At 40.9% G+C, this 14,127-nt stretch overlaps 1 protein-coding gene across 1 annotated transcript in view; it reads left to right on the forward strand.

Moving 5' to 3' along the window:
• The window catches only part of pes1 (pescadillo ribosomal biogenesis factor 1), a 57,081-nt gene extending 43,405 nt beyond the window's left edge, over window positions 1-13,676 (forward strand). The window contains exons 12-15 of the mRNA XM_043715655.2: window positions 4,381-4,565; window positions 7,882-8,018; window positions 10,522-10,689; window positions 12,348-13,676. Coding sequence (XP_043571590.2) covers window positions 4,381-4,565; window positions 7,882-8,018; window positions 10,522-10,689; window positions 12,348-12,434 — 577 coding nt within the window. The 3' untranslated portion in view covers window positions 12,435-13,676. The remainder of the gene's footprint in view (window positions 1-4,380; window positions 4,566-7,881; window positions 8,019-10,521; window positions 10,690-12,347) is intronic.
• The last annotated feature ends 451 nt before the right edge of the window (window positions 13,677-14,127 follow it).

The following is a 14,127-nucleotide window of genomic DNA, read 5'->3' on the forward strand; positions in this document are numbered from 1 at the left end:
TGAGATAGCTTTGCAAATAGAATTAAGGAGAATCCAAAAAATTTTTACAAATATATTAAGGACAAAAGGGTAACTAGGGAGAGAATAAGGCCCCTCAAAGATCGGCAAGGTGGCCTTTGTGTGGAGCCACAGAAAATGGGAGAGATACTAAATGAATATTTTGCATTAGTATTTACTGTGGAAAAGGATATGGAAGATATAGACTGTAGGGAAATAGATGGTAACATCTTGCAAAATGTCCAGATTACAGAGGAGGAAGTGCTGGATGTCTTGAAACGGTTAAAGGTGGATAAATCCCCAGGACCTGATCAGGTGTACCCGAGAATTCTGTGGGAAGCTAGAGAAGTGATTGCTGGGCCTCTTGCTGAGATATTTGTATCATCGATAGTTCCAGGTGAGGTGCCGGAAGGCTGGAGGTTGGCAAATGTTGTGCCACTGTTTAAGAAGGGCGGTAAAGACAAGCCAGGGAACTATAGACCGGTGAGGCTGACCTCGGTGGTGGGCAAGTTGTTGGAGGGAATCCTGAGGGATAGGATGTACATGTATTTGGAAAGGCAAGGACTGATTCTGGACTGTCAACATGGCTTTGTACGTGGGAAATCATGTCTCACAAACTTGATTCAGTTTTTTGAAGTAACAAAGAAGATTGATGAGGGCAGAGCAGTAGATGTGATCTATATGGACTTCAGTAAGGCGTTCGACAAGGTTCCCCATGGGAGACTGATTGATTAGCAAGGTGTTTTAAAAAATTCTCAAGGTCAGGTTCGTAGGAGAGTAGTCTGACACAGAACAAACGACCAAGAGGCGAGTCTGCTAGAATATGGGCATTTTATTCCCCGCAGCGTCGCCACAACGGGTCTGGCTTATACTCACTCTACATGTTACCGGAACTGGGAGCCGTCAGTTCTCGCAGAGCGGTTGCCAACAACCCACGCTCGGCGGTTAAACGTAACCCCGGAGCAGACTCACCGAACTGGAGACTTTTCCAGCTGATATACTCTTTTCCAGATATAAACATTCATGTGAACAGCAGAGCAAGGCTAAAAAACACATTCCATTCTGGTTACATACAGATAAGAAGATTCACACGGGGAGGTGTGTAATAAGATTCACACGGGACTAAGCAACACCTCCATTCCGGTTAGATTCACACATGTATTGGGACATAATTTTTAACCGTTTCACCACATTCCACTGCTTGGAATTTTACACCACACAAGGTTAGATCTCATGAAATACAGGGAGAACTAGCCATTTGGATACAGAACTGGCTCAAAGGTAGAAGACAGAGGGTGGTGATGGGGGGTTGTTTTTCAGACTGGAGGCCTGTGACCAGTGGAGTGCCACAAGGATCAGTGCTGAGCCCTCTACTTTTTGTCATTTACATAAATGATTTGGATGCGAGCATAAGAGGTTAGTAAGTTTGCAGATGACACCAAAATTGGAGGTCTAGTGGACAGCGAAGAGGGTTACCTCAGATTACAAGAGGATCTGGACCAGATGGGCTAATGGGCTGAGAAGTGGCAGATGGAGTTTAATTCAGATAAAAGTGAAGTGCTGCATTTTGGGAAAGCAAATCTTAGCAGGACTTTTACACTTAATGGTGAGGTCCTAGGGAGTGTTGCTGAACAAAGACCTTGGAGTGCAGGTTCACAGCTCCTTGAAAGTGGAGTCGCAGGGAGATAGGATAGTGAAGAAGGCGTTTGGTATGCTTTCCTTTATTGGTCAGAGTATTGAGTATAGGGGTTGGGAGGTCATGTTGCGGCTGTACAGGACATTGGTTAGGCCACTGTTGGAATATTGTGTGCAATTCTTGTCTCCTTCCTATCGGAAAGATGTTGTGAAAAACTTGAAAAGATTTACAAGGATGTTGCCAGGGTTGGAGGATTTGAGCTACAGGGAGCGGCTGAACAGGCTGGGGCTGTTTTCCCTGGAGCTTCGGAGGCTGAGGGGTGACCTTATAGAGGTTTACAAAATTATGAGGGGTACGGATAGGATAAATAGACAAAGTCTTTTCCCTAGGGTCAGGGAGTCCAGAACTAGAGGGCATAGTGAGAGGGGAAAGATATAAAAGAGACCTAAGGGGCAACTTTTTCACGCAGAGGGTGGTACGTGTATGGAATGAGCTGCCAGAGGATGTGATGGAGGCTGATACAATTGCAACATTTAAGAGGTATTTGGATGGGTATATGAATAGGAAGGGTTTGGAGGGATATGGGCTGGGTGCTGGCAGGTGGGACTAGATTGGGTTGGGATATCTGGTTGGCATGGACGGGTTGGACCGAAGGGTCTGTTTCCATGCTGTACATCTCTATGACCCTATGACTGATGGAGAGTTTGTTTCAAAAATAGTTATTGCATGTCTTTGAATTCTGTCCATTATTTTAACTGATATTCAAATCTTCTGGATATATTTAAATTAAAAGCATTTATTTTGCTTTTCTGAGCATTCCGCATGTTATTTTCCTTGGGCTTCCAGGACAGTTCAATCTATAATTCAATGAATGCCAATAATTTTTTTTTTTACATTTTTGTAAAAAGCCTAAATTCTTCCTTGTGATATGAGCGAGTGAACAATATAATCAGAAAATGATCCCATTGCCTAACAACGCCATGGAAGAGGTAATGGCCTCTGGTATTATCACTGGATTGTTAATCCACTAACTCAAGTAACATTCTAGGAATTTGGGTTCCAATCCCACCACAAGAGATGGTGGAATTTTAATTCTGTAAAAATCTGGAACTAAGAGTCTAATGATAATTGTGAATCCATTGTTGATTATTGGAAAAACCCATCTGTATCACTAATGCCCTTTAGGGAAGGAAACTGCCATCCTTACCTGGTCTGGCCTACAAGGCAGAGATTTGGGATAAAAGGTTCTTTTTCGGAATGGCAACTCATGACTATTGGTGTCCTACAAGGTTCAGTGTTGGGACAGCAGTAGTTCACTTTAACATATTAATAATAAAGGGACTGGGGACATTCTGGCAAAGTTTGCCGATGGTACGAAGTTAGGCGGACAGGCAGATAGTGCTGAGGAGGTGGGAGGCTGCAGAAAGATTTAGACAGTTTAGGAAAGTGGTCCAAGAAATGGCTGATGAAATTCAATGTGAGCAAATGCGAGGTTTTGCACTTCGGAAAAAAAATACAGAAACGGACTATTTTCTAAGCGGTGAGAAAATTCCTAAAGCCAAAGTACAAAGGGATCTGGGAGTGCTCGTCCAGGATTCTCTAAAGGTTGCTTTGCAGTTTGAGTCCGTGGTTAAGAAGGCAAATGTAATGTTGTCATTTATCTCAAGAGAGTTGGAATGTAAAAGCAGCAATGTGCTTCTGAGAGTTAGACCCCATTTAGAATACTGTATCCAGTTTTGGGCCCCACACCTCAGGAAGGACAAACTGGCACTGGAGCCTGTCCAGTAGAGATTCACACAGATGATCCCTGGAATGGTAGACCTAACATTCAATGAACGACTGAGGATCCTGGGATTGTATTCATTAGAGTTTAGAAGAACATCTAATAGAAACTTACAAGATAATGCGATGCTTAGATAGGGTGGATGCTAGGAATTTGTTTTCATCAGGCAGAGATACTAGGACCCATGGGCACAGCCTTAGAATTAGAGGGGATCAATTTTACAAGGAAATGAGGAGGCTTTTCTTCAGCCAGAGTGGTGGGCCTGTGGAATTCATTGCCATGGAACGCAGTGGAGGCCGGGACGTTAAATGTCTTCAAGGCAGAGATTGATAAATTCTTAATCTCACAAGGAATTAAGGGATACTGGGAGAGTGCGGGTAGGTGGCATTGAAATGCCCATCAGCCATGATTGAATGGTAGAGTGGACTCGATGGGCGGAATGGCCTTACTTCCACTCCTTTGTCTCATGGTCTTACATGTGACTCCAGGCCAACAGCAATGTGGTTGACTCTTAACTGTTCTCTGAGATGAGCAATAAAGACTGGGCTAACCAACAACATTCTCCTCCATGAAGGAGTAGAAGGCAAAAAAGCATATTGTGAAAGGTTAATCACCAACTTTTAAGATGAATCACGCAATTTATTAAGTCTCCATATCTGCTCTGCATCTCCTTCCTTGAAATGGATAGTCGTGGTATAGCAGCCAGCAGTGGAGCTAGAACAATGGAATGCTATGGCTTTGTAAGAAATCTACTTTTCTTTTTCTCCTTCCAGTGAAGCACTGCCTAAAGCTAGCCTACCACTTGGCTTGGAATTTGAATCTAACGTTGTACTATTGAAAGTAATGAGATACTCTTCTTTTTTCTCCATTCAAAGTGAATTCTCTGTTTGATGTACCTACTTTCATTTTTACTATAACTGGCTAAACTGCTCCAATTATTTTCTTCTCTGTTTTTAACTTGCAGGTATTATATCCAGCCTCAGTGGGTCTATGATAGTGTTAATGCTAAAACACTTCTTCCTGTAGAAGCTTATTTTCTGGGAGTAATCTTACCACCTCACCTGTCCCCATTTGTGGAGGAGAAATTAGGAGACTACATTCCACCAGAGAAACTCAAACTCTTGGCCATTCAGAGAGGCGAGAGCACATGTAAGCTGGCTGATTCGTTAATTTGTATTTAGTTTATTTCCAAATACACATATTCTCCCTAAGCACTACTCTAATTTATCCTGATTTGCATGCTTAAGGTGATCAGGAGTTTGAGGTACAAAATTTTTAGACATCAATTTCTGTTTAATAGATTTATGATTTACAAAAATATAAAACTTCATAAGTTGGGGAAAAAATGATCTAAATTGGTTGACTTGCAAAACTGAAAGCAGTCTTGTCGATAATGCTTGCTCGTTTTAAATGACTTTATGCAACTCTGTCATAATGGGCATGAATTGATGTAAATACCTTCAAAAGGTTTTACCAATTGTATTGCATACCTGACCTGTACCTCAGTCTTATTGATATATTGGTTCATGCTTCTCAATACAGTGCCATTCTCCCTCTTTCAAAAGTACTATTGACATCACTCCAACACTACCTCAACAAAAAAAAACAAAGTTGGTTCTTCTGTCCTTGCAAAGATTCCTGACATATTCACATCCATTGGTTTGTCTTTTGCTTTTATTCATTCTGGGAATATGGCCATCATAGGCTGGGCTGGCCCCGCCATAATTCCCTAAAGTGGGGCGCTGACTGTTTGAACCGCTGCAGTGTTTGAAGTATGGGGGTGAGCACAGTACTGTTAGGAAGGCAGTTCTAGGATTTTAACCCAACAACAGTGAACAAACAGCAATATAGTTCTAAATCAGGATGGTGATTAGTCTAGAGGGGAACATGCAGGTAATGATGGTCCCATGCATCTGCTGGGTCTTGATGTTGGAAGTTGTGTGTTTGGAAGGTGCTGTTGGAGGAGCCTGATGTATTGCTGCATTGCATCCATTAGATGATATGCTATCTGCCATTGTGCATTGGTGGGTGAAGGAAGTGAATGTTGAAGGCATTGGAGTGTCTGTCATATGGTTTTCTTTTTCGTGGATTGTAAGATGTTTTGAGTGTTGTAACAAGCAGTATAAATAAAGGGGACGCAGTAGATGTAATATACTTTAATTTTCAAAGAATTTGATAAGGTACTGCATATAGGGCTACTTAAGGTAAGGCTATTGTTGACTGTGGTAGAGGATTGGCCAACTAATAGATTTGGGATAAGGCAAACATTTTCACAATGGCAACCAGTTAATCAGTGCTGGGGCCACAGTTATTTACAGTTGATTAATATCTTGGTTGAGCAAAGTGAATGTATTATCGACAAGTTTGCAAATTATACAAAAATAGGTGAAAGGACAAGTGATTAGGAAGACAGTATGCATTATGAACTAACGTTCAGGCAATAGGGAGGGCAAATGACATTTGCCTTGATTTCAAAGGAAACACAGTACCTGTGTCATGCTAAAACTATGCTAGTTGACACAACATCTAGAATACTGTGAAGTCCTAACTAAGGAAAGATATGCTGGCATTGATTAGATTAATTGCCTACAATATGGAAACATGCCCTTCAGCCCAACAAGTCCTCACTGACCCTCTGAAAAGTAACCCACCCAGACCCATTCCCCAACCTTTATATTTACTAATGTACCTAACACTATTGACAAGTTAGCATGGCTAATTCACCTGACCTGCATATCTTTGGATTTGGTGGGAGGAAACCAGAGCAACCGGAGAAAACCCAAGCAGACACTGGAAGAAAGTGCAAACTCCACACAGTCTCACCCGAATCAAACCGGGTCCCTGGCACTATGAGGCTGCAGTGCTAACCACTGAGCCACCGTGCCACCAACTTGGAGGTAGTCCAGAGAAGATTCACCAGATTGATCCTGTGCATGACAGAGGTGTGGAGTTTCTTTTGAGGAGAGGTTGAATAGGTTGTACCTGTATTAGAATTTAGGAAAATGAAATGTGACCTTATTGAAACACATTAGATTCTTACGGGCTAGACAGGGTAGTTGTAGAGAGGTTGTTTCCCCTTGTGGCAGAGTTTAGGACCAGAGAGTATAATTGTAGTGTAAGAGGGTGCACCCATTTAAGTCATATCTAACAAATTATTTGAGTTGTCAGTCTATGGAATTCTTTACTATAGAGGGCTGTAGGGGCTTTTACTGCTTTGATAGATTTTTTTAAAAATTAGTGAGGCAATCAAGGAGAAAAGGCCAAAAAATACACTTGAGGATTATCAGATCAGCAATGATCTCACTGAACTTAGAGCACACTCAGTGGCCAAATAGCCAACTTCTGGTTTTGTCTTATGGAGCTGCACCTGTCCAGAACATTCAATCACACTCCTGACTTGTGTTTGTAGATGGTAGATAGGTACTAGTTAACTGTGTAATTCCAAGCCTCTCACCTGCATTAGCTGTAGTATTGTATATCTGGTCTAGTTAAGTTCTGATCGTGATGTTTATAGTTGGGAAACCTAATTCCTTTCATCCCCATAATGCCCCAGGGTATCTGTATTCCTTTTATTCTGGGCACTTCAGCATTTCAGACTTCACTTGCTGCACCATTGCTCATCACTCTTTCAAAGGCTTCAAGCTATGGAATTCCCTACATCCCTGTTCCTCTCTGCCTCTCTATCCCACTTTCTTCCTGTAAAATGCTCCATAAAACTAAGCTTTTGCCCATCTGATCTAATATCTCCTTATGTAGTTTGGTGTCATATTTTCTTTTAGAACGGTCCTATGGAACACTTTGCGATATTCTATTACATACACATGCAAGTTGTTAATGCCTACCTTGCACTTTCTGATCTCAATGTTAAATTCCACCTGATTAAAAACATCTGAACATAAGAACAGGAATGGGCCTTCAGCCCTTCAAGCCTGTTCCACCATTCAATGAGATAAGGGTTGATGTGTGGCCTAACTCCATATATCTGCCTTTGGTCCATGTTCCCTTGATACGTTTTGCTTTACAAAAATTTATCCATCTTGGATTGAAAATTAACAGCATCTGTCAATATCGTGCTGTGTCCAATTAAGAATGGAGTAATTGAGGTTAATGAAAGTAAAGTATAAAGGTTGGTAATTGAAAGTTTGAGGGAAAAGTTGCAGCTGGAGGAGAAAAGTGAGACATTATTTAAAAATACAATTAAAATCTACTCCAAGTTCAAATAACATTGAAATCAAAAAGACAAAGAACTATTTTTAAAAATGTTTAACTTTACCCATGCTACTGATACCCTTGATCCCCTAAAAAGACAAATGTCAGCCATGTTTTTTGAAAAGCTGACTTAAGCTTCCTCCCCTTTGTGAGCATTGATAGGGGGATCCGGTTTCACCAAGTCTCTTTTTATGCAATTTGTTTTGAGTGGTCACTGTTATCATACAACTTGCACGTATCATGGTTTTTATCATAGATGAAAGCCCAAATGAATCCGAAGAGGATGAACAGGATGATGAGTCTGAGGATGAAGAAGATGAGGATATGGATGAAACTGAAAAGCAAGATGAAGAAATGCTGAAGAAAATGGAGGCTGAGAAGGTGAAAAACAAAGTGAGTTCCAACAGGAGGAGCCTTTTGATTTAAATACGTATAAGATTCAGCCTTTTGTTATGGCATAATACTTACATTTTGAAAATTAAACTCCAGCCTGTGGAACTCATGATTTCAACCATGGCAAATTAGAGACATCGATTTGTCATGTAATACATGGTGGGGGTGGGCCTGTTTAGTTCACATAGCCCTATCTTCAGGTGTCAGCTATTACAGTGCATAAGTACTCCAAGGTTCATATCACCCTACAGTCCATGCACACATTGACCAATGGTGCTCCTGCAAAATCAGGAAAGGCGTACCACTCCCAAGTGGTGCTAGGTGAGTTAAGATTTCCTCCTGCAAACCTACATCTGCTTATGAGCGGTTTCAGTTACTTGATTGTCACAGATGTTTTTGCCGTATCTGTCTGGACCAGATGAGAGGTATACACATTACTTGAACCTTCAGGGAATATTCTTTAGTTTTGTGGGCCAAAGGGCCTGTTTCTGTGCTGTACACTTCTTAGAGTCATAGAGATATACAGCATGGAAACAGACCCTTTGATCCAACCCGTCCATACCGACCAGATATCCCAACCCAATCTAGTCCAACATGCCAGCACTCAGCCCATAACCCTCCAAACCCTTCCTATTCATATACCCATCCAAATGCCTCCAAAATGTTGCAATTGTACCAGCCTCCACCACTTCCTCCGGCAGCACATTCCATACATGTACCACCCTCTGTGTGGAAATGTTTCCCCGTAAGTCTCTTTTATATCTTTCCCCTCTCATCCTAAACCTATGCCCTCTAGTTCTGGACTCCCTGACCCCAGGGAAAAGACTTTGCCTATTTACGTTATCCATGCTCCTCATAAATTTGTAAACCTCTATAAGGTCACCCGTCAGTCTCTGACGGTCCAGAGAAAACAGCCCCAGCCTGTTCAGCCTCTTCCCCATAGCTCAAATCCTCCAACCCTGGCAACATCCTTATAGATCTTTTCTGAACCCTTTCAGGTTTCACAACACCTTTCCGATAGGAAGGAGACCAGAATTGCACGCAATATTCCAACAGTGGCCTAACCAATGTCCTGTACAGCCGCAACATGACCTCCCAACCCATGTACTCAATACTCTGACCAATAAAGGAAAGCATACCAAACGCCGCCTTCACTATCCTATCTACCTGCAACTCCACTTCCAAGGAGCTGTGAACCTGCCCTCCAAGGTCTCTTTGTTCAGCAACACTCCCTAGGACCTTACCACTAAGTGAATAAGTCCTGCTAAGATTTGCTTTCCCAAAATGCAACATCTCGCATTTATCTGAATTAAATCTGCCACTTCTCAGCCCATTGGCCCATCTGGTCCAGATCCTCTTGTAATCTGAGGTAACCCTTTTCGTTGTCCTCTACACCTCCAATTTTGGTGTCATCTGCAAACTTACTAACTGTACCTCTTATGCTCACATCCAAATCATTTATGTAAATGACAAAAAGTAGAGGACCCAGCACTGATCCTTGCGACACTCCACTGGTCACAGGCCTCCAGTCTGAGATACAACCCACCACCACCACCCTCTGCCTTCTACCTTTGAGCCAGTTCTGCATCCAAATAGCTAGTTCTCCCTGTAGTCCGTGAGATCTAACCTTGCTAACCAGTCTCCCATGGGGAACCTTGTCGAATGCCTTACTGAAGTCCATATAGATCACATCTACTGCTCTGCCCTCATCAATTCTCTTTGTTACTTCCTCAAAAAACTCCATCAAGTTTGTGAGACATGATTTCCCACACACAAAGTCATGTTGACTATCCCGAATCAGTCCTTGCCTTTCCAAATACATCCAGGGAACAGCCTGTTCCCTGGATGCTGTCTGACCTGCTGCGCTGTTCCAGCAACACATTTTCAGCTCTGATCTCCAGCATCTGCAGACCTCACTTTTTCCAAATACATGTACATCCTGTCCCTCAGGATTCCCTCCAACAACTTGCCCACCACCGACCTCAGGCTCACTAGTCTATAGTTCCCTGGCTTATCCTTACCACCCTTCTTAAACAGTGGCTTAACTGGACCACGACATAGAATATAGAACAGCAGTCATGCAGCAGAACGTAAATAGTGTTAGGAAGGAATTCTTACTGTTTTCGAACAGTCGTGTTCTTTAAGTTTTTTTGCAGAGAATTTTCAACTATATAATTAGACATTTTGGTATCTCCTGCAAGTTGAGTTTTTTTCCCAAAAGTATAAAAAGCCTAATTGTAGCAAGTTGAGCGTTGACTTCTAACATGCATCTTTGTCATAAACAGACAGTCAAATACACTCAAGTGCTTTGAGAAAAAATACTGCTACAACTCAAGTGGAAGATTGTTTTGCTGTAGCTGCAAAATTGGTGTACTTGCATGTTTCAGCATCTTCATAAGAATACTCAGGAAGTGATTAGCTATTCGTTGACTACTTGTGAACCCACAAGTTAATCCGTTTGGCTGTATTTCTTGAGTCACTGATTTTACGGATGTTTCCACAGCAACTGAATGTGAAAGTAACTGCAGGAGCAGTCAAGCTGGAAAACAAAACAGAAGCATCCCAACGAGAACAAGCCGAAGAGAAGCGCCTAGCTATCATGATGATGAAGAAAAAAGAGAAGTATTTGTACAACAAAATTATGTTTGGCAAGAAGAGAAAAGTTCGTGAGGTTTGTATTTTCATCTGTTTTTATTTCTACAGTGTGAAAGGCTGTGTGGTCTTAAGTACTTGAGTACTAAATAAGATATGGCAATATACAAGTCTTTAAGATTTTCTTAAAGGGTCTAATTAAGACTGGAAACATCATTCCCATTTCTTCACAGATCTTGGGGGGAGCAAAATTGTTACCAAAAAACTAGTAATTGAATTTATTGCAAGTGTTGAGGGCTAACGAGGGGTGGCCTTAAATGATAAGATCTTTTTTGTTGGTTCAGTCCTTAAGTATATCTATTGTCTAGTTATTATTACCCAGTGAAAGGGGCACCAGGAATAAGGTGAGGCAAAGAAAAACCTCAGTACTATGGAAGGGAGGTTCATAAAGCTGTACCACATTTTGTAAGTAAGGAGCTAAATCTTTGAAAGTGTAAGATGAAGATGTTACAATAGAGCGAGTGAGTGCAAGCCAAAATTAAAGGATCAGTTTAACTGACTGGCTCCGTACCAAGACTGAACTAAAATGGAAATGTACTGTAAGTCTCTTTTTCTTTCGAGGCTGAATAGCTTGTTTTCCTCATTTGCATTGCTTGCAGGCTTGAATGTCTTCCTTGTTTACATTGACTGGAGCACACTATGGTTTTAGCATACAAAATAATTGGGACCAAAAATCTGACCTTATTGAGTAGGCCAGTCAAAACCACAAGTCTTCTCAACGATGAATTTGAGTTGCAACTTTTAACTCATTTCCTATTTAAGTTCAGTTGAGTATTTAATCCTGCATGTGTACTAGACGCTGTTTGGCCCTCATGTAACCATTTGTGACACACTACCTGAAGTTTACTTTTGCTTAAAAGAAAGGCTTTATGTCTTTATATGAGGGGAAAAAAAGCACATGCCCACATTTTTATTGGAAATAATTGAAATTCTTATAATTCTTAAACTATAAGGGGACCAACTAGTGGGAATAAAACAGTCTTTCATATTCACGATGTTCAGTTCGCATTCCTTTTCTTCCCTGTCCCTCCGCTTCAAAACGTGACTTTTATAAGGTTGACTGATAGCTGGGGAGAAACAGACTGACATTTGCTTTCTATAGGATAATACCCAGTCTCCTACCAGCATAAATGTAGGAATATATGGTAGGTACAACACAGAAAGAAGCCATTCAGCACCAGGCAATGCAGCAATGTTTATTCTGTACTTAGTCCCTCCAATCTTGTCTCTCATCCTCTAAATTCAGCATTTTAAGCATTTATTCCACTTTTGTCGTGTGTATGCCAAGTTTTCCCTTAAACATATATATACTGGTCATTTCAACCACTTCCTGTGATAACAATTTCCATATTTTTCCACTCTTGGTTGAAGAAGTTTGTTAATATCCTGTTGGGATTTCTTGGTGACTGTCTTATGAGATAAGAAAAGCCTGGAAAAACTGAGCAGGTCAGGCAGCATCTGTGTAGAACAAGCTCAATGTTTTTGTATTTAAAAAAGCAATTTGTAATGTTCTGGTCAGGAAATTTAATGGCAACCCAGGAAATCAACTTAATTTTTAGATTGTGAAGTGAAATTCCTGTTTTCCTTTTGCTAGCTACCATTGTTTAAAATTTGACAACTTGTATTTTAACACTATTGTTACTCTATCCAACCTTTTTTTTTAACCTCTCTCTACAGCAAAACAAGTTGGCAGCTAAGAGGAAGGCTCATGACGATGTACTTAAAGCTGAGAGAAAGAAGAACAAAAAAGTTAACTTACAGTAAAATACAGAGGAGCATTGCATATTTGAGATTTTAAACCAAATTCGGATAAGTTTGTCGATACAGATTCTGTGAATAGTCATCGGCTATGAGATACCCTTCTTTCACTGAGGCAGTTTCATTGTGTCCTGGATTTTGAAAGAACTCTCTGTAAAAAGTAATTTAAGACTTTTCTACAAGAGTACTTGTAAAGTGTAAGATTAAAATGTTGTCCTCACAGGACATGTCTTATGTTGTCAATTTCTCATCCTATTGAATCAACTTCTATTTTTAAAATCCAGGAATGCCACTTTGGCATTACAAATGTGTTGTAAGCAGAAAATGTTGACCTGAAATATCTAATGCCTTTGTGCAGTTTAAACTTGAATTGATGAATGGGGAAAGCCAAAATTGGAATCCAATGTCATTTGACAACTGCAGATGGAATCTTGTGGAAATTGTGGATGGGAAGGCCACCATGTTATGTTCCATACACTACCTTGTGGGGCGCAGTAGCAGGTCTTTTTCCAGGATGAAGACCCCTGGGAGTGGAAATCCTGACTGTTCTTGTGTAATCAGCAATGTCACTGAGGTGCCATTGACTGCTGCTGGTATGACACCTGCGATAATCTTTAATAGAATAGAGATAAGGATGATTGATTGCATGTGGAGGAGACACATGAATTTGGTACTGGCTTTCACCTCCCCTCCCCGACAACCAATCAAGTGCCATATCCCTCAGGCATTGAATTCTTTGAACTAGGCATTTCCCTTACCCCTGAGTTTGCTTGTTGTGCTCCCTGGATGGCAAACGCCCTGTGCATTCCTCACCCCGCCCCAACCTTTACAAGAAAAGCAGCTGTTATCCCAATTGGTACTGAATTAATATCTGCTTTGGCCGGATGAGGCTCTAACTGGGAATGAATTGCCTGTTTAGCCTATATTGGCAGCGGGGCAGGAAGACTGTCCAGCATAGAATTAATCAGGCTGTAGGTGGCCCGATTCTCACCCATCAACTTCTCCACCTGATTAAATTCTATCCACTGCCACAGGTCAGATTACAAAATTCCTCCCAGTGTGTGATCTGACAGTTGGTGTACACTTTTTATATTGTAAATTTGTTTTTTCTATCGTCATCACTTTGAGATTTCTGGTTCTCTCATTTTAATTTGAACACTTTGTCATTTAGTGACACTTAATTGAGAACTAGCTAGCCAAATGAATGAACTTGTCACCATTTAAGATTAAACAAAGTATATAAAGCAACCTGCCTACTTGTTTTATTTCACTCTGTAACTAAGGTTGGCTGGTCAGTTTTAAGGAGTTCTTTCCAGAATGTTGACCAGTATGCAGTATTTTTTCAAACATGAGGTTTTTTTGTTCTCATCGAGGTAGGTAATAGCACCAGAGAATGGAACATTTTTTATATTTTAAGTCCTTCGTGTCAGCAGTAACACTTTCAATTGTGTCATCACGACTCTTCCCTTTAATGCTTTTTTCTGCATGTTTTTCATTCCTTCCACTGTTTTTCCAATTGATCGAAGATTAGCATTTTGGATTGGTTTGTGTTGTGACTACCCCCCTGGTTATTTTGCATCGTGGCCTTGTGTCCAACTGGAAGTGAAGCCTTTATCCATTCTAGACATAACTGAAAGATTCCAAGAGAATACTTATGCCTAATGTAGAGCATGAGCTTTAAGAATTAAACATTGACTTG

Source organism: Chiloscyllium plagiosum, unplaced genomic scaffold, assembly GCF_037043375.1.
Source record: "Chiloscyllium plagiosum isolate Xiang-an unplaced genomic scaffold, Cpla_swu_hap1 HiC_scaffold_24, whole genome shotgun sequence".
Classification (NCBI taxonomy): Eukaryota; Metazoa; Chordata; class Chondrichthyes; order Orectolobiformes; family Hemiscylliidae; genus Chiloscyllium; species Chiloscyllium plagiosum.